The sequence below is a fragment of the Tremella mesenterica genome (genome assembly GCF_000271645.1).
Source record: "Tremella mesenterica DSM 1558 unplaced genomic scaffold TREMEscaffold_7, whole genome shotgun sequence".
Taxonomy (NCBI): Eukaryota; Fungi; Basidiomycota; class Tremellomycetes; order Tremellales; family Tremellaceae; genus Tremella; species Tremella mesenterica.
In genome coordinates this window covers 572731-597062 of record NW_006711231.1, presented here as the reverse complement: position 1 = coordinate 597062, position 24332 = coordinate 572731, and the positions used below count along the sequence as shown (strand labels likewise).

At 48.5% G+C, this 24332-nt stretch overlaps 7 protein-coding genes across 7 annotated transcripts; 4 read left to right on the top strand and 3 right to left on the bottom strand.

The window, feature by feature from the left end:
• Positions 1–45: 45 nt before the first annotated feature.
• TREMEDRAFT_71878 (uncharacterized protein) lies at positions 46–3428 on the bottom strand (the record flags this gene model as incomplete). Its single annotated transcript, XM_007005505.1, has 12 exons — positions 46–494; positions 815–1015; positions 1379–1441; positions 1488–1587; positions 1743–2135; positions 2341–2463; positions 2510–2542; positions 2585–2650; positions 2699–2761; positions 2805–2954; positions 2999–3329; positions 3371–3428. 12 exons carry the CDS (start codon positions 3426–3428, stop codon positions 312–314), a joined length of 1764 nt encoding a protein of 587 aa, XP_007005567.1. The 3' UTR covers positions 46–311.
• Positions 3429–4020: 592 nt separating this feature from the next.
• Positions 4021–7409, top strand: TREMEDRAFT_74134 (uncharacterized protein). The gene is made up of 4 exons (XM_007005504.1): positions 4021–4834; positions 4878–5078; positions 5128–7076; positions 7174–7409. The coding sequence occupies exons 1-3, from the start codon at positions 4526–4528 to the stop codon at positions 6820–6822; spliced, it is 2205 nt and encodes a 734-aa protein (XP_007005566.1). The 5' UTR covers positions 4021–4525; the 3' UTR covers positions 6823–7076; positions 7174–7409.
• A 1227-nt stretch (positions 7410–8636) lies between these two features.
• Positions 8637–10788, top strand: TREMEDRAFT_32058 (uncharacterized protein; the record flags this gene model as incomplete). The annotated part of the gene is made up of 7 exons (XM_007005264.1): positions 8637–8801; positions 9058–9091; positions 9260–9321; positions 9476–9800; positions 9986–10041; positions 10087–10144; positions 10325–10788. 7 exons carry the CDS (start codon positions 8637–8639, stop codon positions 10786–10788), a joined length of 1164 nt encoding a protein of 387 aa, XP_007005326.1.
• Positions 10789–10926: 138 nt separating this feature from the next.
• On the bottom strand, positions 10927–11547 carry TREMEDRAFT_32065 (uncharacterized protein; the record flags this gene model as incomplete). Its single annotated transcript, XM_007005266.1, has 3 exons — positions 10927–10973; positions 11127–11210; positions 11466–11547. 3 exons carry the CDS (start codon positions 11545–11547, stop codon positions 10927–10929), a joined length of 213 nt encoding a protein of 70 aa, XP_007005328.1.
• A 241-nt stretch (positions 11548–11788) lies between these two features.
• Positions 11789–15613, top strand: TREMEDRAFT_44501 (uncharacterized protein). The gene is made up of 9 exons (XM_007005302.1): positions 11789–11886; positions 12092–12338; positions 12561–12774; positions 12897–13063; positions 13166–13797; positions 13839–14004; positions 14056–14263; positions 14351–15060; positions 15183–15613. The coding sequence occupies exons 1-9, from the start codon at positions 11807–11809 to the stop codon at positions 15573–15575; spliced, it is 2817 nt and encodes a 938-aa protein (XP_007005364.1). The 5' UTR covers positions 11789–11806; the 3' UTR covers positions 15576–15613.
• A 1276-nt stretch (positions 15614–16889) lies between these two features.
• Positions 16890–17663, bottom strand: TREMEDRAFT_31622 (uncharacterized protein; the record flags this gene model as incomplete). The annotated part of the gene is made up of 3 exons (XM_007005216.1): positions 16890–17030; positions 17203–17303; positions 17573–17663. The coding sequence occupies 3 exons, from the start codon at positions 17661–17663 to the stop codon at positions 16890–16892; spliced, it is 333 nt and encodes a 110-aa protein (XP_007005278.1).
• A 4609-nt stretch (positions 17664–22272) lies between these two features.
• TREMEDRAFT_39587 (uncharacterized protein) lies at positions 22273–23947 on the top strand. Its single transcript, XM_007005280.1, has 9 exons — positions 22273–22416; positions 22469–22519; positions 22574–22584; positions 22631–22687; positions 22764–22784; positions 22832–22930; positions 23038–23520; positions 23590–23719; positions 23766–23947. Exons 1-9 carry the CDS (start codon positions 22380–22382, stop codon positions 23819–23821), a joined length of 945 nt encoding a protein of 314 aa, XP_007005342.1. The 5' UTR covers positions 22273–22379; the 3' UTR covers positions 23822–23947.
• The last annotated feature ends 385 nt before the right edge of the window (positions 23948–24332 follow it).

The following is a 24332-nucleotide window of genomic DNA, read 5'->3' as shown; positions in this document are numbered from 1 at the left end:
CAATGACAAATGTCAAATTGATACTTCGCAACTTTGTACTCAGATCGGACAGTGACATGCATGCATATCTCTTTTGTTGATCCTTGCATCTACTCGTCCACCTTATCATGATTGACAGTTCATGTTATCCCAAGATATTTCTATGAAGTCATCCTCATTCCGTGATACTGTATACATTCAACTCAGTTGTTTGACAGGCTGTGTTTCGTGATGCAGATATCGGTATCCGGGGGAATGGAGCAAGAGTATGCGCACTCCTAGTACACATATTGTTCCAGAACGGTAATTACGTGTCTTATTCAGAATGGTAATTATGTTTCTCGTTTGCGACGCCCTTCCCATGGTTGACCTTGATTCACGACATTTTCCCAAATACGTAATTTCTCTTCATCCCATTCTTTCATCTTGATCTCATTTTCGGATGAAAGAAGGATATGTTCCTCTAGGTCAGGTGATAAAGAAGAATGTTTTGAGATAGATGAAGGAAGGTATTCCTATTGTGTCAACTTTCACACCACTCTGTCACAACATTTCCCATCGATCTTTTCGCCTTGTTTTTTCCCCTTAAATCCCACAAAAACTCTAGATCGACATCCAGAACCTCAGAATATCCTAGAATGGTTTATTCCATGAGGTACTTTCACGACGTCCAAATTCCTTATGACGTTTTGCGTCAAATTCCAGTTCTCCAAAATCATATCTCCTTGAGACGATGAAGATCGTCATCCAAGGAACGAAAACGATGTTTAGAGATATAAGGCATGATAGAAAAATACCGGATGATGCCTGAAGGGGGTAATTAAATGAAACTCACATTCCAAACGGGATGAACATAATCAGGATCATATGAATATTCTTTCCCATACCCTAATTGTTTCATTAGTTTAGTAGGTGCATTACGAATTTGTAATGGGACACCAGGAAGAGGTGGGGAAGTGGCTATTGCTTCGGCTCGTTTATAGGCGTTATATGATCTAGTGGATTTAGGACATTCGGCAAGATAAGCTACTAGATGCTGATTGTCAGCTTGATATACATTCCAAGTTACATCATCGATGATTTTACAGGAGTTTCTCAATCCTTCCAGCTCTTGTGGGTGGTTATGCAGATACGCTGGGGTTGGACGGGGAATTCTCTGGGGCCGCACACGTGAGTATGTACCCCGGACAATGTGGTTTAGGGAGGTATATAAGGGAGAAGGGGGTTGAGTTGACAGAATATGAGACGTTGGACGTCAATTTTTTGCTGAGAAGAAACAACTCGAATCACCTGGATCATCTTCAACGCGGGGATCGAGGGGTGAGGGAATGTAAGAATGTGGGTGATGACAGACGATAGCGTACGCAGAGACAACAGGAGAACAGACATGGTGACTCACAGCAAGGTTAATCCTACATTCTGGTAAACCGATAACTTGACAAGCCTGATATGTTGCCATAGCCTTTTCGTTTAGCTGATTGCGAGTACTCAACAAATGAAAAGCTTACTAAAGGTAATGCATGATTATCCGCCAAGCCGACATCTTCACTAGCCACAACAATCAATCGTCTGGCGATATACAGAGGGTCTTCTCCGCCTGTGATCATCCTTCTACGTCAGCTACGCGATGTTCCACTTTTTGGTCCAACACTTCAACAGTCTCACGTATGTTCCAAGAGTGGGCTATGTAATGATGTTGACAAGTCTAAATAAGATAATTTGTTGGTAGATGAGTAACGACATGCAGAGATGATTTGACCCACCTCGCAAGCCAATACATGGCAGCACTCCCATCGCTTCCCCTTAGACTTTTATGCAAAGCAGAAATCATATCATATCTTTCCTCTCCACTCCTATCATATCCCTTCCTTAGCCCTTTCCGTAAAGTCTCCATCAACTCCTTGTTTCGCTTGTCCACGTCCGAAGCCCGATCAGGATGGTCCATATTCTCGGGAGGTGATGGAAGCGGTAAAGCCTCACTAGCTGAAAGGGCGAGCTCGAGACCGTTCAAGGCTTGTCGGGCATCGCCATCTGCTATGTCTGCCAAAAAGGGGACAAGATCTGGTGGAAGTGGCGGAGGAGAGGAAAGGGAGGAACGGGCGTTGTCAAGGATCTTCTCTAGGTCTTTGGATGTGTGAGGGGATAGTGTGAAAACTCTGGGTTGTCAACTTATTTCATCCTTACCACCATCTTTGATCTTCAATCAGGAGAGGACCTTGTCTAGCCCACCAGAATAGCGTTTACGAGTGATGAGCCAGAAAGGGAGAACCACTGGAGAAGAAGGAGAACACGATCATAGATGGAAACATTTGAGGATGACCAGTGGTTTGAAATTGTAAGGGAAACGTGTAGCGAACTCACTGGCAACGAGATAACAACGCCCCGTTCACTTTGAAAGAAGGATTCTCCGTGGTAGCACCTATCAGCTGCACCCACCCATTCTCGACATAAGGCAGAAACAGGTCCTGTTGAGACTTGTTGAACCTCCTCAGTCAGTTTCCCACCTATATCTTGTCAGGAATGGGAATACCGATGGATCTCGTCAACCATCAAGATGGTCTTTCTGACACCTCAGCTGACACACCCAAACCAAGAGACGACTCACCTTCCGGTGAGTTTAAGAAGATTCTTGGCCTGTTCAAACACTTGTCTCACGTCCGCTGTCCCGGAACTACGTCTCATCAGCCGTTGTCTGGAGGTCTTGAAGGCTAAGACATACCTGGTAGCAGAGAGCTCTTTGAAATCCGCATTGGCGGTCTTAGCGATCAACCTTGCCAGTGTCCTGGTAATCAACAAATATCTCTAGGTCAACGGAAAGAGCTTACGTCTTACCGCTTCCTGGTGGACCCCAGAGTATACAACTACCTACTCCTTCACCTGCTTCTATCCTTGCTCTCAGTAAACTACCAGGTCCAACAAGATCTTCTTGGCCCACATATGCGAGTAGTGATGAAGGTCTTGATCTCTCCGCTAAGCTACATTTGAGCTGTAGCAAAATGTGACAGATCAGATGACTGACGGTTGATTAGCAGACAGAGGGTTCACTCTCGGTTTTTTCTCTTCCCTGCCATTGGTCTCTTGAGCACGCACGGATCCTCCATCGTCATCTTCTACTTTCATTACCTTTCGCTTGACTCCGAAGACCGGGGCCATATGTCTTGGGGGTTCACCAGAAGATGACTTTCCTTCAAGATCAGGAGAAGATGATATTATCTTCTGTTGTGATGGTTGTCGTGACGAATGCGGGGGAGAACGAGAGGGTCCAGCATTGGGAGCACCTGGACATTGGAGGTCAAGATGAAGGTTGATATCGTTTCCTGAGACAAGACGATTGCATATAGGACATATTACTGATTCTTCAGCCTTTCATTCTTGCGGTCCACTCACTCACCCTTTTCACCTGCCATAGTAGTGTTCACGACGTTCGCAGACGAACCTCCACTTGCCATTTGGGGGAATATCTCATCGTCATTCTTTTCATTATCTCCCAATTGCTCGTAAATGCCACGTGGCAAGTAAAAAGGAAGATGCTAAAACCTGAAACACGTCGTCCCTGAACGCGAGACCCTTGTGTGCGGAAATCCGATGATAACGACTTAGGGCACCACCCGAAGTGACCCCGGGCACCACCTTTGGCGTGCCTAATTCAAGGTGGGGCGTGCCTACTCTCTGTAAGTCATTGCCTCTGCCGCAGGTGGAGGCGGAATACTAATGGTTGACCTTTAGGGGGTTAGGGGGTTAGGAGGTTAGGGGTTTAGGGAGGTTAGGGGGTTAGGGAGGTTGGGAGGATATCATTAGTAATTTTTCGATTGATTAGTAGAGGAACCACCCACAATAGCATTGTGTTTCTAACTCATTAGTTCGATTCATTAGGTTCCTGACCGAAGGTGGTGCCCGGGGTCACTTAGGGTGGTGCCCTAAGTCGTTATCAATCCGATGGGTGGGCACGGGTCGCGTGTTTTCTGACATGACTCCATCCGACGCGACTTGCACTCGTCTTCTTCTTCTCTTAGCGCTATTGGTCTCTCCTCTCTACGACCTCTACTCTTCATGGTTGTTACTGTTTCCTCTCCTCTACTTTCTTTCCCATAGCGGCGACTGGTTCTTCGTCAACACCTTCTTTCGTTTTAATTCCACTGTCACTACGTACGTCCGACAAGCGACAAGCACCGGTCCTTTGAGACAATTGATCCATCAAATTCCTCTGCTTACCCTCTTTTTACTCAAACGTTCCAGGTGACGCTCGGATCTCTTCACCTTCATCTCACCATCATCAAAAGTTTATTGTTTCTCACACCACTCGTAATCTCCATCTCTCTTCTGTGGTTAATTCATTTCCTTCACCCTTCACGTTCTTTCATCACCGATACCTTCACGTCTGAAGACGTTCCTTCATTCGACGACGCCTTGCGCGTTTCTCTTCATCCGAGACAAACTTGACGCAGGCGTCCTTTCCTTCAACTAGAATCATACAACTTACACCCATCTTCGAATTCCTACTCTTTCCGTCGACAACACACCAGTTCACAAAGCTTCGACATTCAACATGCATTCCAACACTCCCTTGGGTCGAGCGAGACCACACAACATACCGAAGAGTGAAGATCCTGCTTCTCTTTGGAAAGCTTTAATCAAATCGTTGCGATACGGTCCCGATCAGGTCGTCGATATGTCACTGAAACCTCGAGTCAACATATATACTCCTGGGGAAATAGCGAGTTTGGAAGCTGTCCAAGCTGCTCAAGCATCCGCTGCAGCTGCAGCTGCTTCGTCCTCCGTCGCTGCTGCTAAAGCCTCGGCTTCTGCTACTGCTGCCGCCGCGGCCGCTGCTGCCAAAGCGAAGACAGCCACTACGGTGGGTATTCTCCAAGGAATCGGAAGATTTGCTGACTGGATAGGCAAAGACCACAGCTTCAACAACTGCCAAAGCAGCCGCTGGTAATGCCGCAGCGGGTACGACCATCAAATCGGCTCAATTGACGGCGACGAACCCTGTCATCGCTTCCATCCAAGCCGCTGCGTCCTCGTCAACCACATCCTCGTCTTCTTCCACTACCAGTACCATATCTAGTGTGTCCAAAACAACCACTTCTTCTTCCGTGAGTGCTCATGACTAATCCTTGCCGATTGGATCAAGTTGACTTCCAGTCTACTTCGAAGTCCTCTTCATCTACTTCATCAACGCATAGCTCCTCTCCTACGCCTACGGTGCCTACCATCACCTCGAACTTCCCTTCATCAACTCTCTCCTCGGCAATCAAGTCTGCTACAGCCGAAGCCGCCGCTTCCTCGTCCAAGAACTCCGGCCTGAGTACAGGAGGTATTGTCGGAGTGGTCGTTGCCGCCTTGATTGGACTGATTATCGTTGGATCCGCGATCGGTTGGTTGTACCGCAAATATGCGCGTCGCTCCTACTCTACCAAACTACCATGGTCCAAGATTCCGGAAGACATCACTCCGTATCCTCATGAGAAACCAGAGCCACCTCCTGACGACATTTATGGGTCTTCGACTGTGCCTGTCATCGGCTCGCGTCGCGCTTTAGCCCTCGCTAGACAGAACGCATTCAACAACGATGGTACTCTTCGACCCGACTCTTACGTCGGTGAAGACAACCGAGCTGGAGTTGGCGCGGGTACAAGGGCTCGACCTCAACCCCAATCTCAACCAGGGTATGGCGGATATGGTACAATGGCTCCATCATACGGGGTGGATGCTCAGGGAAGACCATATAACGCTCAAGCTGGAAGAGTCCCTATCAATCCTTATCCTTATGCAGACGACTACACTCAGCCACCTGGATTCTCTCCTCCGTCCAGTAGACAGCTTCTCGGACCCAATTCTCCACCGACCCCGGCCGGACATCCATTTGCCAACTCAAACTTGCTTGCTGTTCCCATGGGTCGTCCTTTGCCACCTCGGACCGCATCGGATATTGACAATCTGGAAGATTTTGCGGATATACCTCAACCTCATTCGCCTAACTATCTGCCTTATAGCGACCCGGAACCGTATACTCCCCGAACCGCCACTTCCGCGAATGAATGGGCAGGACATGTTCAAGCTCCCATACCTCCTCCTGCAGCTGCGACCTCCATGCCTATGCCCAAACCGTATGGATATCCTCTTGCGGAGAAACATACCTACTCTCAACCCACTTCATCGAACTATCAATCTAACACGGAAACGTTGCGAGCTCCGCTGCCGACTTTAACTCCTGTCAGTCCTCTGATGGCATCATTCAACCTTCGGAATTCAACACAACAGCCTTTGTCGATGTATGAACCTGAACACACACCGGTATCCCCCCCTTCTACTCCATCGGACCAGAAGAGATTATATGGAGAAGTAGCGAGAGCAGCGGGCGTTTCCGAACCTGTCACCCCCGTCACTCCTGCAGCCGGAGCATCAGCATTAAATCAATCTACCTCTTCACAAGCTACCACCTCCAGCTTTTCCGCTCATGAACCCATGCGACTTCCACAACTCAATCTGGAACCTCCTCAACCATACATGCATGGTCAACCTCTGTCACCTTTGCAAGAAGTACCCACACCTCTATCAACAGCGACGAATGTCAGTCAACAGGCAGGTCGGTTCGTTAGGTCCGAAGTGAACCCATTCGACAGAATGCCAAATAGCGCCGATTCTCGTAACCTGGTACCACCTTATTCGGCCACGACGGCGGGAGCTACGGTCTTCCCAAGTCCGCATTACCCTCCTCCAAGTCCTGGAGGTATGAGTGTACCGGGAAGCGTGACGGATAGTCCGAGACGATGGTCGGGTGCGCCTGGGAATAGGGTGAGTATGTTCGATGGGGATGATGCGTACGGAGGGATTTGAGGGATTAGTAGGTTTATTAGCGAGGAAATCATAAGATAGGTAGAGACGAAGGGGAGAAGTGAACAAGCCAGACGCTGGCGTCTGTATATAGCTCGGATGGTCCGAGAGGATGTAGAATAAACGCAACGCTCTTTTGATGGACACTTCTGCTTGGGTCAAATTGTCGGTATGAGAATATGAATTGTTATGTCTGGGTTGAAATGTGGTCATGGAGTAGTGAGATTCGAACATGAGGAATATGAGAAAGAACAGCGGTAGGTTTACGGGGTGTGACGAAGAAGCCAAGTCAATGTCTGACAGTTCTACCACATGACCGATACTCGTCTATCATCATTCATCGCTGATCCTGAGATCATCACAGACCAATAATCGCTCTACTCCACTTCTCACTCCTTCCATCATGGCCGGCGGTCACCATCATGCTGGCTGACCAACGTGGCTCTTCAAGATGATTCACGATCACCTGTCCCACGATCACCTGTCCCACGATCACCTGTCAACTGGCTGAGTTTTCTCATCACCCTTGCAGCAGACAAATTTAGAGAGAGTAAAGCCTGATCCGAATGCATCTCTCCATTTGTGCTTTGCATCACAGCATTTTTTGCGATCAATTTTAGAAAAGAGGCCTGCAACTCAGACTTTGTCTCTTCAATAGGCCCCATGCTGTCTCTGAGGGCCTTCACTTTCTCGATCACAGCAAACGTCGAAAAATTCACGTCTTCTTCGAGCTCTGACTTGCCTGCTTTGGCCGCTTCGAGAGCGAGTACCACACCATAAGCTCCATATATGTCACTGGAAAAATTGGCTAGATGGAAATCAATTGTGGGCCACACTTCCATTGCTTCTTCAACCAGGCCTTCCATTGAGCTGATAGCTGAGTAATATATATCTTTATCATCACCTGCACCCAATGCGGTATGTACATGACCCTGGAGCTGAGAGACAAATTCAAGGGCTTTCTCATTTTGTTTAATAATCCCTCGAATTTCAAGTGAGAGATCATCCTTGATGTTTCTAAACGTGGAACAGCGAACGCCCAGCTCGCTCACATGTGTTAGTGCTTCAAGTCGCTCGACAACATTCATTGTGATTGTGGTACTATGGTTGTACGAGCAAGTACTAGAAAGTGATTTGGGTGGCAAAAGGGATAGGTTGCTTGGAGAGAGGGGAAAGAAGGGGTTATAAATACTCTCGAGCTCGGGCACTTGGTGAAAGAATGCGGGGCGAGGTCAACAAGTCGTGAATGGTACGTGTGAAAAATGATGGTGACCGGGGAACGTATGAGGCGGTGTCGGTAGTGTGGGAAAGAAAGTCTGATCTGCACACGTAGCAAGTTCTATGCTCAAACGTCATGGGAAACTAGTAGAATTCGACAACATGGTCTTCTAGTCGTAGGGAAGAAATGTTGAAAGGATTGTTATCGAACCAAGTCGGTGATATCGAGGTCGATTCGGATCATGACCGTAGTACCGTTGTGGGGGAGAGCAGAGTGGGGCTCCCCGATCGAACGATCATCCCCCCCAACCACAAAGTCCGGCCTTGGGATCGTACCATTCCGACTCGACGACGAAATTGTAAATCAAATTGGCTAGATATATGTGTAGAGGGCCGTAAGTGGGAGCTAGACTGCAAATATCTCGTTTAACAGTGTGAGGATTGGAGCGGTGACGTGACGGATGCTACTCAGCTCTGTGTGCCGACTCGAAACGACCCGGGGATTGGGATTGGGATTTTCTCCTTCGTGTTTCACTCTCGTACGTCGTCCCTGGAGCAGGAAACCACCAGGATTTAGGGGTATGACGTCGGGAAGATCAATGGATGGCATAGGGTCAGACCGAATAGACCTCTCGGGGAAGGAAGGAAGTGGCATCGACGGGAAAGGATCAAGAGAAATTCCAATCTTTAGGACTTTGGAAGCTCTGAGGAAATGGAGGAACGATGCGAGGATTAGAGGTCTGAAAGTTGGCTGTATACCCACTGTGAGTTGTTTCCTCATATCGGATCTCCTTACACTTCTCCACACCCTACTTACTTACCTGGGTTAACGAGCGGTGAAAGATGTCATGGATGGAATGGCGACTACGGAGTTAAGTGTCATGCAGATGTTGGATCGACTGGAACAGGCGGGTAAATGACTTCGGACAGAGGGAGATCCAAAAACCTAAAGCTGAGAAGGATGAGTCCATATGAGAGGTTTGAGGAAGATTGAAACGTAGAGATGGAATTGACAAACAGATGGGAGCTTTACACGAAGGTCATCTTAATCTCAGTGAGTCTACCCGTTCCTCCTTTCTCTGTCTTCTCACCTTCTACACCTGGGCACCTGTTGGTTACACTCGTTGGGCACTCGAGATAAACTCCAGCTATCATGTTCCAGGTGCTGAAATAACACATGGGATCAAAGAAGCTACCTCTGAATCTAGGTGCTGATATTCAGTCAAAACTTCCCTATCACGACATCCGTTGACAGTTATGACCTTGTTTGTCAATCCCATGCAGGTAAGCTCTCTCCACCAGTGCTTCTCTGACTCTCTCCAACCTTTCTCGAATGAAGTACAGTTCTCTCGCTTGCCTGCTTCGACCACAACTCCATGCACAGTCCATAGGATCTGTGTGATGCTAATGGAGCCAACAGACTGATCGCTGATCTCAGTTTGCACCCTCCGAAGACCTACTTTCTTATCCACGGACATTCGAAAGCGATCTAAATCTCCTTCAAACGCTTCTTCACACATCACAGTCCCATACAACAACAACAGACACCTTCCCAGGACCAGACTATCCTAAGACCACACCGACATCCTCACAATCACTCGGGGCGGATGCTGGAGATATCAAAGAAAGTCCTCTGGTTATCTTCGCTCCTACCAACGATGTCATGTATCCCCTTCGTGGAGAATTACAGGATTTGCGAAGATATAAGGGGGTGACGGTAGATATGAAAGGTTGGGGAGATGTTATGGAAGGGGTTTCTAGGCGTGAGTCGGTCTTGATATCCATGGTATACATGCCACAGACTATCATGCCCTGACCTCCTACCTTGATCTTGCTTTGAGACCCTCCTTACGACCTCGACGAGTAGGATGAGAGCGCAAGGCGTCTATTTGTGCCCATTGTCGTCAATACGTTTCTTATATGAGCACAAAAGGAGCTGATCAAGCAGCACAGTTCTTCACTGGCGTCGCCACGATCTGTACAAAGTTGTTCAATGCCGTCGAGGTGAATCAGCTAGTAGAAATAGTGAGGGCTAAGCTGATTCCGTAGCCGGACCATGCGTATTTCGGGCAAAAGGATATCCAGCAGGCACTTTTACTCCGCGTCCGTGAGTCTTCCCGGTGGCTAATCGACCCAAGCTACCTCAACGGTTATTTATACTTCCCCCAAACCGATCTGCACCGCCTATCAGATGCTCCCTGACACCTTACGTCGTACAAGCACGTATTGACGACTATCATATTAGCAGGATCGAAACGGACTCATTGGGAGTAGCGCTGATTGCCAGTCCTCACCGACTTACTCGTCTCTCATCCCTCACCTCACAACCTTCACATCTTACCGACGACCCGTGATCCCATCGACCACCTCGCTCTATCATCACGTAACACTTATCTCACCCCTCCTGAGCGTGCTGTGGCGCCCGTCCTATACCAAGCTCTGACCGCCGCATCCAAACTCTGGGATACAGGCACGGATATCAGCGGAGAGGATATCATATCGACCGCCACCTCAGTCATCGCTGATGAACAACGACGGATATCAATCAATGAACAAGGTGTGGAACTCAGACACGATTACATCGAGGTGTTCGATCCCGAAACATTTGAGCCGATAAGAGGCAGTGTAAATGTATGGAAGCAGAAAAGAAGGGACATGGGGCAAAGTACGGGGGCGGTGATAGCTGGGGCTGTGTGGGTTGGGAGGACCAGATTGATAGATAACCTTTTGTTAGGTTGGGAAGTAGATTAGTGCCCGCTTTCAAAGAGTCCTATCTGTTCGCGACGACGGAATGAGGTGTTTATAATTGTTGACCAGGGAGCATTGTAGGAGAGTGACAAAAAAGCGAAACGTCGAAATGTCCGAATGTCATTGATGCATTTACTCATCTCATGGATCTTCGTAGCCTTCCACAGAACGTCTAGGTCGGTTAGGCACTGAATTTAGTCTTGCACTCTCACGCTTTCTTCATACACGTCATTGCAGCAGGCGATTCTGAAGTGATCATTGAGCAACGATATAGATGGGCAAGAAGGGGAACGAGAGATCGAGACGATATACGGGGAGGACGATTGAGAGAGAAAACTCACAAGGATAAGTGGTTGGTATACGTTCTGCCGGTTTCCAACCGAAAGATTTCCGGATAGGAGGGACGGTGAGAACCATTGTGGGACCTATGTATCAGAATTTTTCCTTATATCCCATTACTTTTCATCAAGCTTCTCCAATTCAGCTATCCCGATCCTATTCTAATATGTGAGAATTGTGATGGACAAGACATTGATGAAGCTTTTGTGCCCCAGGGCTGACATTGTCCAACCGCTCAAAGTTGACAAAGTTCATTTGTGAATCTCATCGGGTTGAATCATTAGTCCATTAACAGAGCAGAGTGTGAAGATGACACACAGATGAGGAAGGATATAACTCACCGACAAAACCTAGAACCAACGAATAAAAGATGACGGGGGATTCATGAGCCTGACGTTGCTTTTCATCAGTTCGGCTATTCATCCTTCTCCAAACTCTTACTCCAAACCAAGTGATTTCCTCTTCAATACTTGAGTCAAGTAGATGGGGATACTCACGAGATACCTGTATACTCCTGACATGATGTTTTGTTCTCAACTTTCTTCCACTTGAAAGAGAAGAGTTGGATCAGGACCAAGTTGAGATTGATAAGCTTGAAAGCCACGTCATCTCATCACAAAAAAAGTTGACTTTCTGGACTTTCTCGAATTATGGAAACTTTCATGGTGTTCATACTACTGCAATGTCGGAAAATGATTATATCCCTTTAGAAATCGGAGATGGTAGTACGCCAGTAAAGCGAGAAAGGAAAGAGAAAGTCAAGTGAGAGCAATCCCGTCTTCCGTCTTCGCCCATGGCTTCAATCCCTCTACCCGACTTTGGTGCTATCAAGTATGTCGAGCGCCTGTCTTCGACAGATGCTTAGGCTTGTAGATGATAATGCTATATGTGGAATATCTTCCGAACTCATATTCCTTCTGGAGATCTAGGGAGGGTGGAAGGTCGAAGAGCATTAGCTAATGCCCAGCACAACAATCTTCGTTTCTTCCCTCCCTTTCTCAGCCACCACGACAGATCTCCTCACTCATTTCTCTTTCCTTGGTCCTGTACGTCATGGTTTTATCGCTACTGATAAAACTACGGGAAAGTCAAAAGGTGTGGGATATGTGACTTATTCTTTGAAAGAAGATGCGGAGACGGCTGTCAAGGAGTTGGACGGGAGTGAGTTTGGGGATAAGGGTAGGAAAATCAGGGTGGAATGGGCTGACAAACGTGTAAGTGGACTATACTCCATCTCTCCAATACCTCTCTCGGATTCATCATCTGCCCTTTTTCAAATGACATGTGGTTATGAAGAATAGTTCATCATCTTCTATTCCCCACTGTGTTGTCTGTCAGAGAAGGGGAATAATTCGGGTTGCGGTTACTTTCTTTGAACAGCCTGCGAATCAATCGAGATCAGCTTGGACTGTACTTAGAGAATACACTCATATCAGCCGCCGCCAAAAGAGAGAGCAGCGAAAGAAATCTCGGGAGCCAAAGCTAGAGCTGCTCGACCAGTGATTGAATCCACCGACCCGGCGGCTATACGCACACTTGTTCTCACTGGTCTACCCAAGGAATTGGAGAAGAATGTTCTCTGGAAGAAAGTCCGAAAGACGGATGAGAGGATACAACTCGAGCATCCGGTTGAAGGTGCGGTTGACACAGGTCAGTCTTACTGCTTGTCTCTTGCACCATAGAAATCCGTATACTCGTTCTCCAGAGAACGAGCTTCAGGGTATATCACTCGGCGACATACAGACCAGTAGGGAGACTGTACTGACTCGTAGCACACCTCGTCTTCCCTTCTCACGCTGACGCTCTCAAGGCTATACCTAAATTACACGGACACACATACAAGGGCTCCATCTTATCTTGCGTCTTGAAGAAACGACTGGAGAAACTGGGTAAGACTAGTCATGCCGGTCGGCTCATCGTGCGCAACCTCTCGTGGGATGTGAGTCTCTCAACCAATACCTCTCTGTTCTTAGCTGTCTTCCCGTCTGACGTGGGCTATGGCAGATGATTTGATCATAAATTGGAGATCGCTGACGTTCAGACTACAGAACAAGACCTACGTGCTACTTTCCTCCCTTATGGACCGATACAATCCATCGACCTACCCACTTTACCTTCCAAATTACCCTCTAACCCAGATAAAGCACCACCACCACCCCGAGCCCGAGGTTTCGCTTTCGTTTGGTTCCTCTCTAAGGCCGATGCGGAACGGGCCATACAAGGCGTTAACGGGAAGAGCATTGCCAAGGCCGGGAGTCAGGTAAAGGGCAAGATCAATGATGGAGAAAAAGAGGCAAGAAAGGTCGCAGTGGATTGGGCGTTGAGCAAGGAGAAATGGGATGAGGCGCAAAAGACGGCAGATCCAGAGAAGGCGGAAGCTGAAGATAATCAAGGTTCTGCCTCTGACTCGAGTGACGGAGATGCGGAAGAGGAGAGCGGCTTTGAAGGTGAAAGTGGCGACGGCGAAGAGGACGATGACGATGACGAGGATGACGCCAGTGAAGGCGAAAATGAGGAGGACGATGAAGACACGAACGACGAAGGTGAAGATCTGGGAGAGGAGAAAGAAGGGGAAGCGGCAACTGAGCGAAAGCTGCCAAAGGTTGACGTAGGGTCAACTCTTTTCATCCGAAATCTTCCTTTTGAAGTCACGGAGCAGGAGCTAAATACCCTGTGCGTACTCCTCTTCTGTTGTATTTCTCGCTAATGAGCAGTTTCCGGTCATTTGGCCCTCTGAGATATGCAAAGATCACACTTGACAAGACCACCGGACGGTCAAGAGGCACAGGATTCGTATGTTTCTGGAAGACAGAACATGCGGATAAAGCTCTTGAAGAGGCTGAGAAAGTGGCACAGGAGACAGGGACGAACGCCATTCCCGTGAGTATACTCAGATCCTTCTCACTTTCGTGGGCATACACTGACGATCAGCTGGGAGGGGACAAAAATCCTTTCTCTTTACCCTCCGTTCTTACAGCTGACCCCTCGTCATCACTAGCGTCCCGGCTCGTCCTTCATGGTAGGACTCTTGAGTTGTCTCGTGCCGTGACAAGAGAAGAAGCTGGACAGATTAAGGAGGATGGCGAGCGAGCCAGACATCAAGGGGATAAGAGGAATACATACCTCATGAGAGAAGGCGGTAAGTGATCTTCTCAGTCTTCCCTCTCACGTGGTCATCTTCTCATACACTGAGTTACATTGGCGAGGGAAGATACTGACCCATCAGTCCTCTTCCCCAACTCCCCAGCAGCAGCTACCCTCCCTGCCGCCGAGTTGGAAAAACGTCAAGCGTCCTTCAACGCCCGTAAAGCTCTTCTTCGATCCAACCCTTCTCTCTATATCAGCAAGACACGTCTTTCCATCCGTCAACTTCCCCTCTTTGCTACTGATCGAACACTCAAACGTCTGGCCATCCACGCTGTGCGGACTTTCGATACTGAAGTGGCATCTTCTTCCCGAGCTCCTCTGTCGCGGACGGAAGAATCCGACGAAAGTTTATCCCCCGCCTTGGCAGCCAGAGAAGCGAATAAGGACAAAGAGAAAGCCAAAGGAAAAGGAAAAGGCGAGAGACAAACACCTGTGATACAATCCAAGATTGTTCGACAGACCGACAAACTCGATCCTATCACTGAAAAAGGAAGATCGAAGGGATATGGGTTTTTGGAAATGAGAAGCCATAAAGATGCTTTGAAGGTGTTACGGTGGGCCAACAATAATCTTGAGGCAGGACCTCTGATGGCGGCTTGGTGGAAAGAAGAATTGGTGGAGTTGGTGGAGAAAGCCAAGAAGGGCTTGCAGGAGGCGAGGGAAGAAGGGAAAGGTGAAGAGGCCGAGCGAAGGGTCAAGTTGCTAGAGTCCAGAGCGAGAGAGGGGGAGAGTGGTGGAATGAGAGGAGGGAAAACTTTGTTGATTGAGTTCAGTGTGGAGAATGTGCAGGTAAGCGGGGGCCATAGGCTTTCAAATTCTTCCGCATTATCACTTCCATTCAGATCACCTACTCCATCCGGAGGTTTAAGATTGCAAAATGAGATACTTGATAGGCAAGAGCTGATAAATAGGTGGTGAAGAGAAGAGTGGACAAGATTGCCGTTGCTCGCGAGTCCACCCAACCGATGAAACATCCTCGAGAAGAAGACGAATCTCATCCTGTAAAACGTTCGAAAGATCATTCTGGGAGTCGACTTGTTCGGAAACCCGCGTCTGGCGCAGGCGAGGATAAGCGGTCAACTGTACTGGAGAAGAGTGGCAAGGAGGGAAAAAACAAGAAGAGGAAGAGGGGATCTGACTCGAAAACAGTCGAGAAGAGGAGGAACAATGAGGGGGGTGATGGAGGTCTTGAGAGGAACGGGGATAGCAAGGGAGGGGAGAGGGAGAAGAAAGGTTTGGAGAAACTCGGAGCGAATCTTGGGAGTTTGATAGGACGTAAGCGTCGTCAAAGGGCTGGAAAGTGAAGTTGAGGTTGAACAATTGCATCATGATCATAATTATGTCCAAACTTCTCTGGTCTCATTTTCAATCCTTTTTCCTGCACATACATTGTCTGCTCCAGTGCTGCAATAACCACCATACTGAAAGATATTCTACAAATCAGGTATGCATCAGTACAAAAACTTTGAACGTGCGTATCCTCCCCACATCGTTCTTCGTTTCTTTCCATACCTTACAGCATCTGCAACACACCAAATATTCTCCCTACACTAAATGAGATACGTCCATACTCAAACAATCTTAATATCACTTTATCGAGTGACAATCCCTCCAAAACCCGTCGCTCTTCTCATCGTACTGGTACTAGGTCCAGGTCCTCCTCCAGTATGATCATCCCAATCATCCCATCGTCCGATCCCAGGACTAACGACCGGTCTTCTCGGTGTCAACCCATCTGCAGCTCTATAAACTCTGGTAGGATGATTATTCCTTTCCCAATCATATCGTCTCATATCATTTTGTGTCCAATCCCAACGTCTATTAGTCCATGTGTTGTATAACCAAGATCCTGCTATACCTGTTAACGCTCCTGTCCAGAATCCCGGTTGAGGAGAGGGGTTTTTAGAATATGGTGGGGGATCTCCTCTATTTGAATCATTACCTCCATTCCCACCTTCACCACCCCAACCACCATAATCACTCCCGCTTCCCCCACCGCCTCTTCCTCCTCCGTTAGGTCCACCCCCGCCCCCAGGAAACCAAGGTGGTCCGAGATAAGGTAACGTCCAGCGGGGAAAGAAACGTCTGAGGAATAAACGAAGAACTGTGTAAATCACGTAGAGTAATATCGCCATGAAGAGTGTTTGAAAAAGGTATGTGAAAAGTGTAGAGAACCATTCTGGTCGTCAGTGCAGCCCTCGAAATTTGAACGGCATAGCCTCATCAGTAAATTTCAGCTGACCGGCAGGAAAGATATAGGAGAGAGAAAGGGATCGAGAGGGGAAGAAAAGTATTTAAAGGAGACTCACGTGTTCTGGGAAGATATGATCCTTCACCATATTCCAACTTTCTGTCAACCTTTATCAGGTTGTATTCTAATCCACAAGAACCTAATGTTAGTTACTATCATTCTGCTTTGAGACAGTCCCTAAACATTCCATCGTTCCACCTCGTTACGATCGATGTACGATGTATCTGTAGATCGTGAGGATCAGTGTCCAGTGGTTCCCAATCATTATTTCAGGTCCTTCCGCCGTTCCAAGGCTTCAGTGAATTCTATAAGGGTGAATGGGGAGTTGAGAGGACGGAGAGATTGGTAATCTCTTTACTAAGATGGTTCAGAGAGTTAGGTTAAAGGGAATGATAATGATACGATACGACTCACCTTGTAAAACATTCTTATCCCCAGGGTGAGAATATCCCTCACAACTTACTTGTACTTTTCCTAGACGGAAAGCGGAAGGAAGGTCCGTTTCACACTGGTCGTGAGCCAAACTGTTCTCATCGATATTTACCTACTGCATCGCTTCGTATAGTCGAAGAACCAATATTCGACTCTAAACAAAGAACAGAAATCAAGAGAATAGAGAACAGAGTGTATGAGGGAGTAAGAGGAAGGGGGAAAGAAGAGAATAAGAAAACATTACTCACTTTCCATTGAATTCCTCCTCCTCCATCTTCCCCAACGTTGATACATTGCACAACTTCCGGTTGATATTCTCTACAAGCTCTCCCCAGACATTTCAGTTGTGCTGATTGTCAATTATCATTACTTCTTTCATCTTCCTCTACCATAAAGTCATATTCTCCCAAACACCGGACGGGAATCTCGCCACTGAATTCCTTTTCCCCCCAACGTGGTCTACATCACGGTCCCTTGTCTCGGACTAGAATCACTCGTTTAACTACTTCCGATCGTCTACTCCATCTACCAGCCTCTGGAGAGCAATTAAGAGTCATAATATTGATACGTCGAATCAGCAGTTGAGTTGAGAAGGGAGATGGATTTTGTGAAACTCACGTATAGATGTGGTCCTCCTACTTGTCGTCTGTTCCCCAGCATAGAAAGTCAAAGTTTTTATACTGTTCAATGCTATCTTCCTACCTGTCATCTTCCAATTGCGAGTCAAAGAAGATTGTACAATGCAGAAAGAAAGCACAAGTATGAACGCCAATATCGCGCTGTCTCGCCTCCACGTCGACAGATGCGAGGTGGACAACCTCCACCTTGTTACCACGTGGCTCTACCACATTCTGGAAAAATGTATGTACGTCAAATGTTCATGCATTTCTCTATGACATGGACAAGATCAACCCTCAAGATGGATCTCGCCCAATATGATGAAATCGCTCGAAGCCCTGAACCGAGAAGACGAAACAAATGATGATGAACAGATAGGATCAACCACGATGTTGGAAGATGGACCAATGAACCTATGAAAAAGACGGATCAAACTCTTATCACACTCATCTGACTTGCCCTCTTCTTCCCTCCCTTCCCTCTTACATTCTCCTTTCCTGGAGTCTGTACCGACTTGCCCTGCGTCATCTCATCCTCCCAGAACACCTGCACCTTCTCCCCCGCAGGTGGAGGGACAATTGACAACCTTGCTGAATTACGATCGACCAACCTCAACGGTCTCAAACCTTTCGTCTCTTCCACTTTTGACTTCATCGCTGATTTTACCGGTACGTCCTGAACGACTGGTATTGATTCAATCTTTCGTTGTGACTCTTTCACCTCTTCGGCTCGAACTTTGAGCTGTTGAACCAATAGCAGTTCTTGTCTGCTCGGTTTGAACACTGGCGGGGGAGACATTGTACCTTCCGTATCGGTAGTATATGTCGAAGCGAGGGTTTCGTTACTTCTTCTACCCCTCAATTCTCGTGGGTTGATTGGCGGATGTGCAGCAGTAGGAACTATGCTTTCGAAAGACGGCGCTAATCGTACAGTTTGCTCGGTTGATGAGGGTGGAGGATGTGGATGAGAAAGATAGATGGGTTCATGATCTTCTGGGTTCTCATGCAGTTCCGAGATACTTGGAGTGGGCATGAATTTGGATTCTGAGGAGATGTTTGGTGTTGCCATCGAGTTGGATTGTACAGACATGGTTGGCAGAGGAGGCGCAGAAAAATCGATTTGAAATTGAGAAGACATCGAAGTGGTACTCGACAATTTGGACAATAAATCATCCGTACTGAGTCGTGTGGAAAGTCGGGTGGAAGGTCTTGACCATCGGCTCGAACTGGAGAAATGACTTGGGGTTGGGGAAATGACAAATTCTGCCCTGGTGGGAGTATCCATCCCTAATACCTTCTCCATCATCTCCGCTCTCTCTTCATCCTCTGCTTCTTGGTCAAACTCGTCTGCCAAACTGAAACCGCTCGCTTCCGCAAACCTCTCAGCAGCAAGTAAAGTCATAGCTACGTCGCTACCCGACATCAGAGTCGTGTCTTTGCTAGTCAAACCGCTACTGCGTTCCTCTTCCACTGTCGACAGTCCCACTGGAACATCGTCATATGCCGAGTAGGTCGAGTTGCGTTGGCATTCGTCAAACGATCGACGCATGTCGTCGGCAAATTCTGCACTGATCGTCGGTAGGGACAAGGAAATCTTATGTCGGAGACGTTGACGAATGTTGCCGTGGGGAGTGGAGGCAGAGACGTCGTCGAAGTTGACTCCTGGTGACGCGGACCAGTCAATAGAAGTAGAATGACCTTTGGAGTGACGAGCGGAAGACGGGACGTCAGTGGGTAGACCTCGAGCGGGAGTGGCGTCGACAGAGGCGAAACGGTGGGTCATACGATGGCTGTCATTTGGGCTATTTGCATGTCTGGCATTAGCCCTGCTCTCCAATGACGACCTCGAAAGTGGCTCTGAGGTGTTGTGCGCGAGAGAAGTACTTACCTGACAGTCGCTGTTCTTCCTGACGACATGTCAGACGGTCCCGCGTCAGGTCTTCCCAAGAGGAACACGGGAGAAGTTGACATTCTGCCTCTTTGCGCTATCACGATCTCTGCTCCTCCCACACTCTTTTCGATCTCATCGGCAGTCCTATCTTCGGCCGCACTCATCACACTGACCCTTCTCTCCGTTTTTCCTGGCGAACTCACATGGATTGCCACCGGCGACCTCGCCATATCCGCCATGTCGTAATCATCTCTACCTCTGCCAATCGACTGCCAGCTTTCCCTCAATCTTTCAACTATCCCACGACGCTCAGGCTGCTCGCCCAAGACTCTCATGGCCGGAAGAGGCTTGAGCATTTCTCCGACCCTTTGGAGCCCGTAGGTTTGCTTCGCATGACCAGCCTCGATCCAGATGTCCCCACTTCGTCTGGCCAGCAGCTTACGTGCCCGTTCTTCTGCTTCGATGTCAGAAGCGGACAGAGAGGTTCCGATGACCGTGTGACGGCGATTGAAGTCGGTCAGACTTGGCTTGGGTTCGATTAAGGTGGAGAAGCGGTGTTTCGTTGGAGGAGCTGATCGTGGTGGAGGAGTAAGTTTGGGCGAAACTGTGATGGGTAGACTGAGCTGGGATTCTGACACCAGCGCGAGGGAACGATGGGTTGAGGTCGTCGTGGTCGATCCTTTTTTGGTTTGACGTAGACGAGGCTCTTTTGGAGCTCTGTACCGTAGCAGATACGAGGCCAGAACAAGTGCCGGAGTGGGAAGTATCAACGCAACAAGGAAGGCGAGAAGGGTTTGGTCGGACGAGTCTAGTACGAGAAGAGGAGTTTGCAAAGCCTTTCGATCAGTGTGCGAATTTCTTGGTATAAGATAGCGGGAGAACGACTCACGAAGCAGGTCAAAACAGTAGCCGCAGCCAATATACCCACCCCGCGATGAGTTCTTTTCCATCCATCAACACTTCCCTCACCCCAAACCTCGACCCATTCTTTGGCAATAAGACCCTCGTAGCTATCCTGTCCGCGCAAGTCCCAGTTGAAGTGATCTGTGACCGGCGTGGGAGGCAGAGGTACTTCTGGCATCGGTGGTGGCGGAGGTGCTCGTCTGGCACTCTGCTGTTGCCTGTCAAAACGTTTGGAACTCTTCTGATTGGCCGGAGTAACAGGCTCGACTTGTCCTGATTGGGTGGACTGGGCAGAGTGCCACCTCTCCAACGTCCAGGTCGACTGCCCCGCTTCGGGATGTTCCTCAGGGATGAACGTTATGGTCTCATGGGATCTGAACCTGGCGGCGAGCGATACTTGCGAGTTCATCTGCGAAGGGGACAACGGATAAGTGCTCAGAGATTCGAACCTCCTCGGCATGGGATGGAAGGGGTCAGGAGAATAGCCGGCGATGATACTGCCGCCTGGGGATAGCAAGGCAGATCCAGGTGTGGAAGCGAGTGTATGACCGTAGGCACTATCGGTGAACGTCGTGGCTTGACTACTCTTGCGAGCCCGTTGTTCTGGGGATGGAGCGCGGGAGCGGGTGACAACAGGTTTTGGAGACGTGATGGAAGGTGAGTAGGTCCACGAGGGAAGAGTGGATGGGGTGGTGCTGGGTGAAGATATCCAAGACGACGGGCTGCCGTGATGATGAGATCGACTTTTTGGGGTTTTAGTAGAAGAGGTGTAGGTGAAATCTGAGATCTGAGTTGTTGAAACATTGGCTGATGGTCAGGCTCCTTTTCTCTCGTCAGCCTAAGAATAACTCACAAGGTGAGGTAATCCAAGAGCTCCCTTCCCTGATCTCTCTAAGACGTTGGCTCTCATCCTGTTCCGAGACCTGTTGTTTTTCTTCTGATTGACGTTGATCCTCAGGGAGTGGCGACGACAGTCGAATATGCCCTTGATGACGAGATTGACCGAAGAGACTCCAAGTGGACAATCCGACGATCGCCGAGAGAAGACCTGCGTTGACGCCCAGTAGGATATACGAAGCTGCTGATGGTAAAGCAGCGGACAGGAGGACTCCAAAGAATGTGGGTACCAGTGAGAGAGGTAGAATTCGGCCGAAGATTGTATCATGAGTAACACCGCCTTTTCCCACCAGCCATAGTGGTCCCCGTCCAACGGTGAATCCTGCGAGAGTAGCGACCAACGCAGGCAATGGCGTGATCGATAGTGCGATTAATATGCAGCGAGTTCTCTCCGTGTGGAGTGATTGCGACGTCGAGAGAAAAGTCCAGCCCGTTACCAAAGACGTCATTATTTGAACCGCAAAGACGAGTATGACTTTGGCTCTAAGTGTGAGCACCGAGCCAAGTCGAAGGGATGACAACGATACGTCATCTTTTGGGGGTAAATTGAAGAATTCCCTGGGAAGGTTACGACGCTTGGGTATGAACTTGATAGATGAAAAAGAGGCGAATGAAGGGAGCAGGTGGAGGAGAGGAAGAAGATGAAAGGTTGTTAGGATGACGAGGAGGAAGGCGAATGGAGCAGGGAGGAAATGGACGAGTGACGTGTTGAGCATTGCGACCGAGATATGACGATGTGAGAAGGGGGAAGGGGGGATGTACGAAGTGAGGTCTTTGTCAATATCAGTGAAAATGGATAAAATAAGTAGTTAAAAGGCAAACACAGGAAGAAGTGATGTGTACTCGTATCAAGAAATTAGCAGAGAAGTATAGGTAGAAGTTGATCCAACGTCGCAAACGTCTTCTCTCTTTCAAAGTGCCACATTTAGAAAAGTGCCACGTTCAGGTGAACATTCCTCGTCACCCTCTAGGCCTCCCCCCCTTGGCCCCCTTACCCCTTCCTTCCTTCCGTCCTTCCTTGACAAAGCGGTGACGTCTTCAACCTTCTTCCTTATATTCTCCTCACCACCCTTTCTCTCATTGCGTTCTTTGCTTCTTCCTCAGATCTTTTTCCAACATGGGAGGGAACGTTATAGATATCACTTCAACCTCGCGTGAGTTCTCTGAGCTTGCGAACACGTCCTTTCCGTTTGCTGATCTGTAAAGACTACGATGGGATCGCAAGGGGTTTGCAGCCAAATCAGCTGCTGGTCATAGGTGAGTCATTCATTCCTCTGTCAAGGATGATGCTGGAGCCGGGCTGATTCACAGACTTCTATGCTGTGAGATAGCTTCCAGTGAATACGCAGCGTCAAGCTGATCAATGAGGTTTGGTGTGGACCTTGTGTCGCCATCGCTCCTTTCGTGGAACAGCTGTCGCTTCAGGTGAGCTACTTACTATCCCCTTATTCTCATTTATATCCCCCCTGCACATGATAGTAGGAGTAATGCTGACGAGTAGTACCCTCAGGTCAAATTCCTGGTTAGTACTCCGTCACTCAAACTCCAGTTACACGCTGACTACTACAGAAAATAGACGTGGACAGGCAGCCCGAATTGGCCTCGAGATTCAGCATTCGTGCCATGCCCACATTCAAATTTATTAAAGAGAATAGAGAGGTCACAGAGGTAAGCCTTGTCTTGTTCCATCATGGTATTACCTGCTACCCTTCGACACGCACACGCACATCGAGGCTCTGCGATGACACCGCAAGACGGACGTAGCTGACAAACAGCTCACTGGCGCCTCACCCCCTCGTCTCAGCCAACTCGTATCGCGATTTGCGGGTCCTATTCCGGCCGGTGCACCTGCGGCGGCATCATCTTCCTCGTCTTCGTCGACAACGTCTGTCCCTGCACCCCCAGCTCCCAAACCCGCCGAGGCGGCAAAACCCACAGACCAATCTTTGCTGGGCTACATCACAAGTAAAGATCTCGTTTGTCTCAATCAATCTAACGACCATCCGCTCTCGTCTATACTCGGTTCCAACGCCGGTCCCAAAGGTTCAAGCTATCTTGAGAGTGATGTCGACCCCGAGCTTCTCATCAGCATCTCTTTCAACGAGGCTGTCAAAATACGAGCAATCAGTCTCTTTTCCGGTGTCAGTCCTGGACAGGCACCCAAGGATGTCAAGCTGTTCATCAATGTTCCTGTCATGGACTTTACGACTGCGGAGAGCATGAACCCGGCCCAAGAACTTGTCTTGACGCCAGAGCAGGTGAGTCGTTTGTCTTCACCTCCCTTTTCGTCAGGTCAAGGGACGATCCACGACTCTACTGACTACCAGGTCAGCGGAGAGAAGATTGAACTTCGATACGTTCGTTTCCAAAACGTTCGCAACCTCCACATCCTGGTCAAGAGCAATCAGGAAGACGAAGAAACGACCCGAATCGACTCGATAGATTTGTTCGGCACCGGTGAGCATTTCCGTTCTAACCGGTGAAGGGCATCGCTGATCAGCAGTCGGCGCGACCACCGACAAGGGTCCCCTCAAGAAGATCGGCACAAACGAAGATTAGCATCCATCCCGGAGATCACCTTGTCAGAGAGTCACTGTCATATAAGAAGTGTATTTTGGAAAGTGTCCATGTCAGGGACAGATAGAAACAGACGTCATCTGTAAATGCAAAGTTTGGTATAGCTGTATAGCCAGAATATAGATGTTTATTCCGTATGAGTGAGGCTCCCATTTCGCCTTATGCATATTTCATTGCCAATGTGGTATCACCCTGCGTCTTGCCACAGCCAACCAACGGTCATTCAATGCGCCCTACTCCATCCTCAAGCGGCAATGCTGGTGATCCAGCATAAGGACTCTTTATCTTCTGGTAGGCACTTCAACATCAGGTGTACCAGTATACAAGGAAAGAAGAGAGCACGGTTGATTTGAGATCAGATCAGGGTCCGGGGGTGAAAGTGACATCGGGACTCCCCTGATTGTTCAATTTGTGGTGCCTCCATATCTCATCACCCAATGACACTAACCACTACAGCACACTTCTAGTACGACCACAGATCAAGACGGAGATG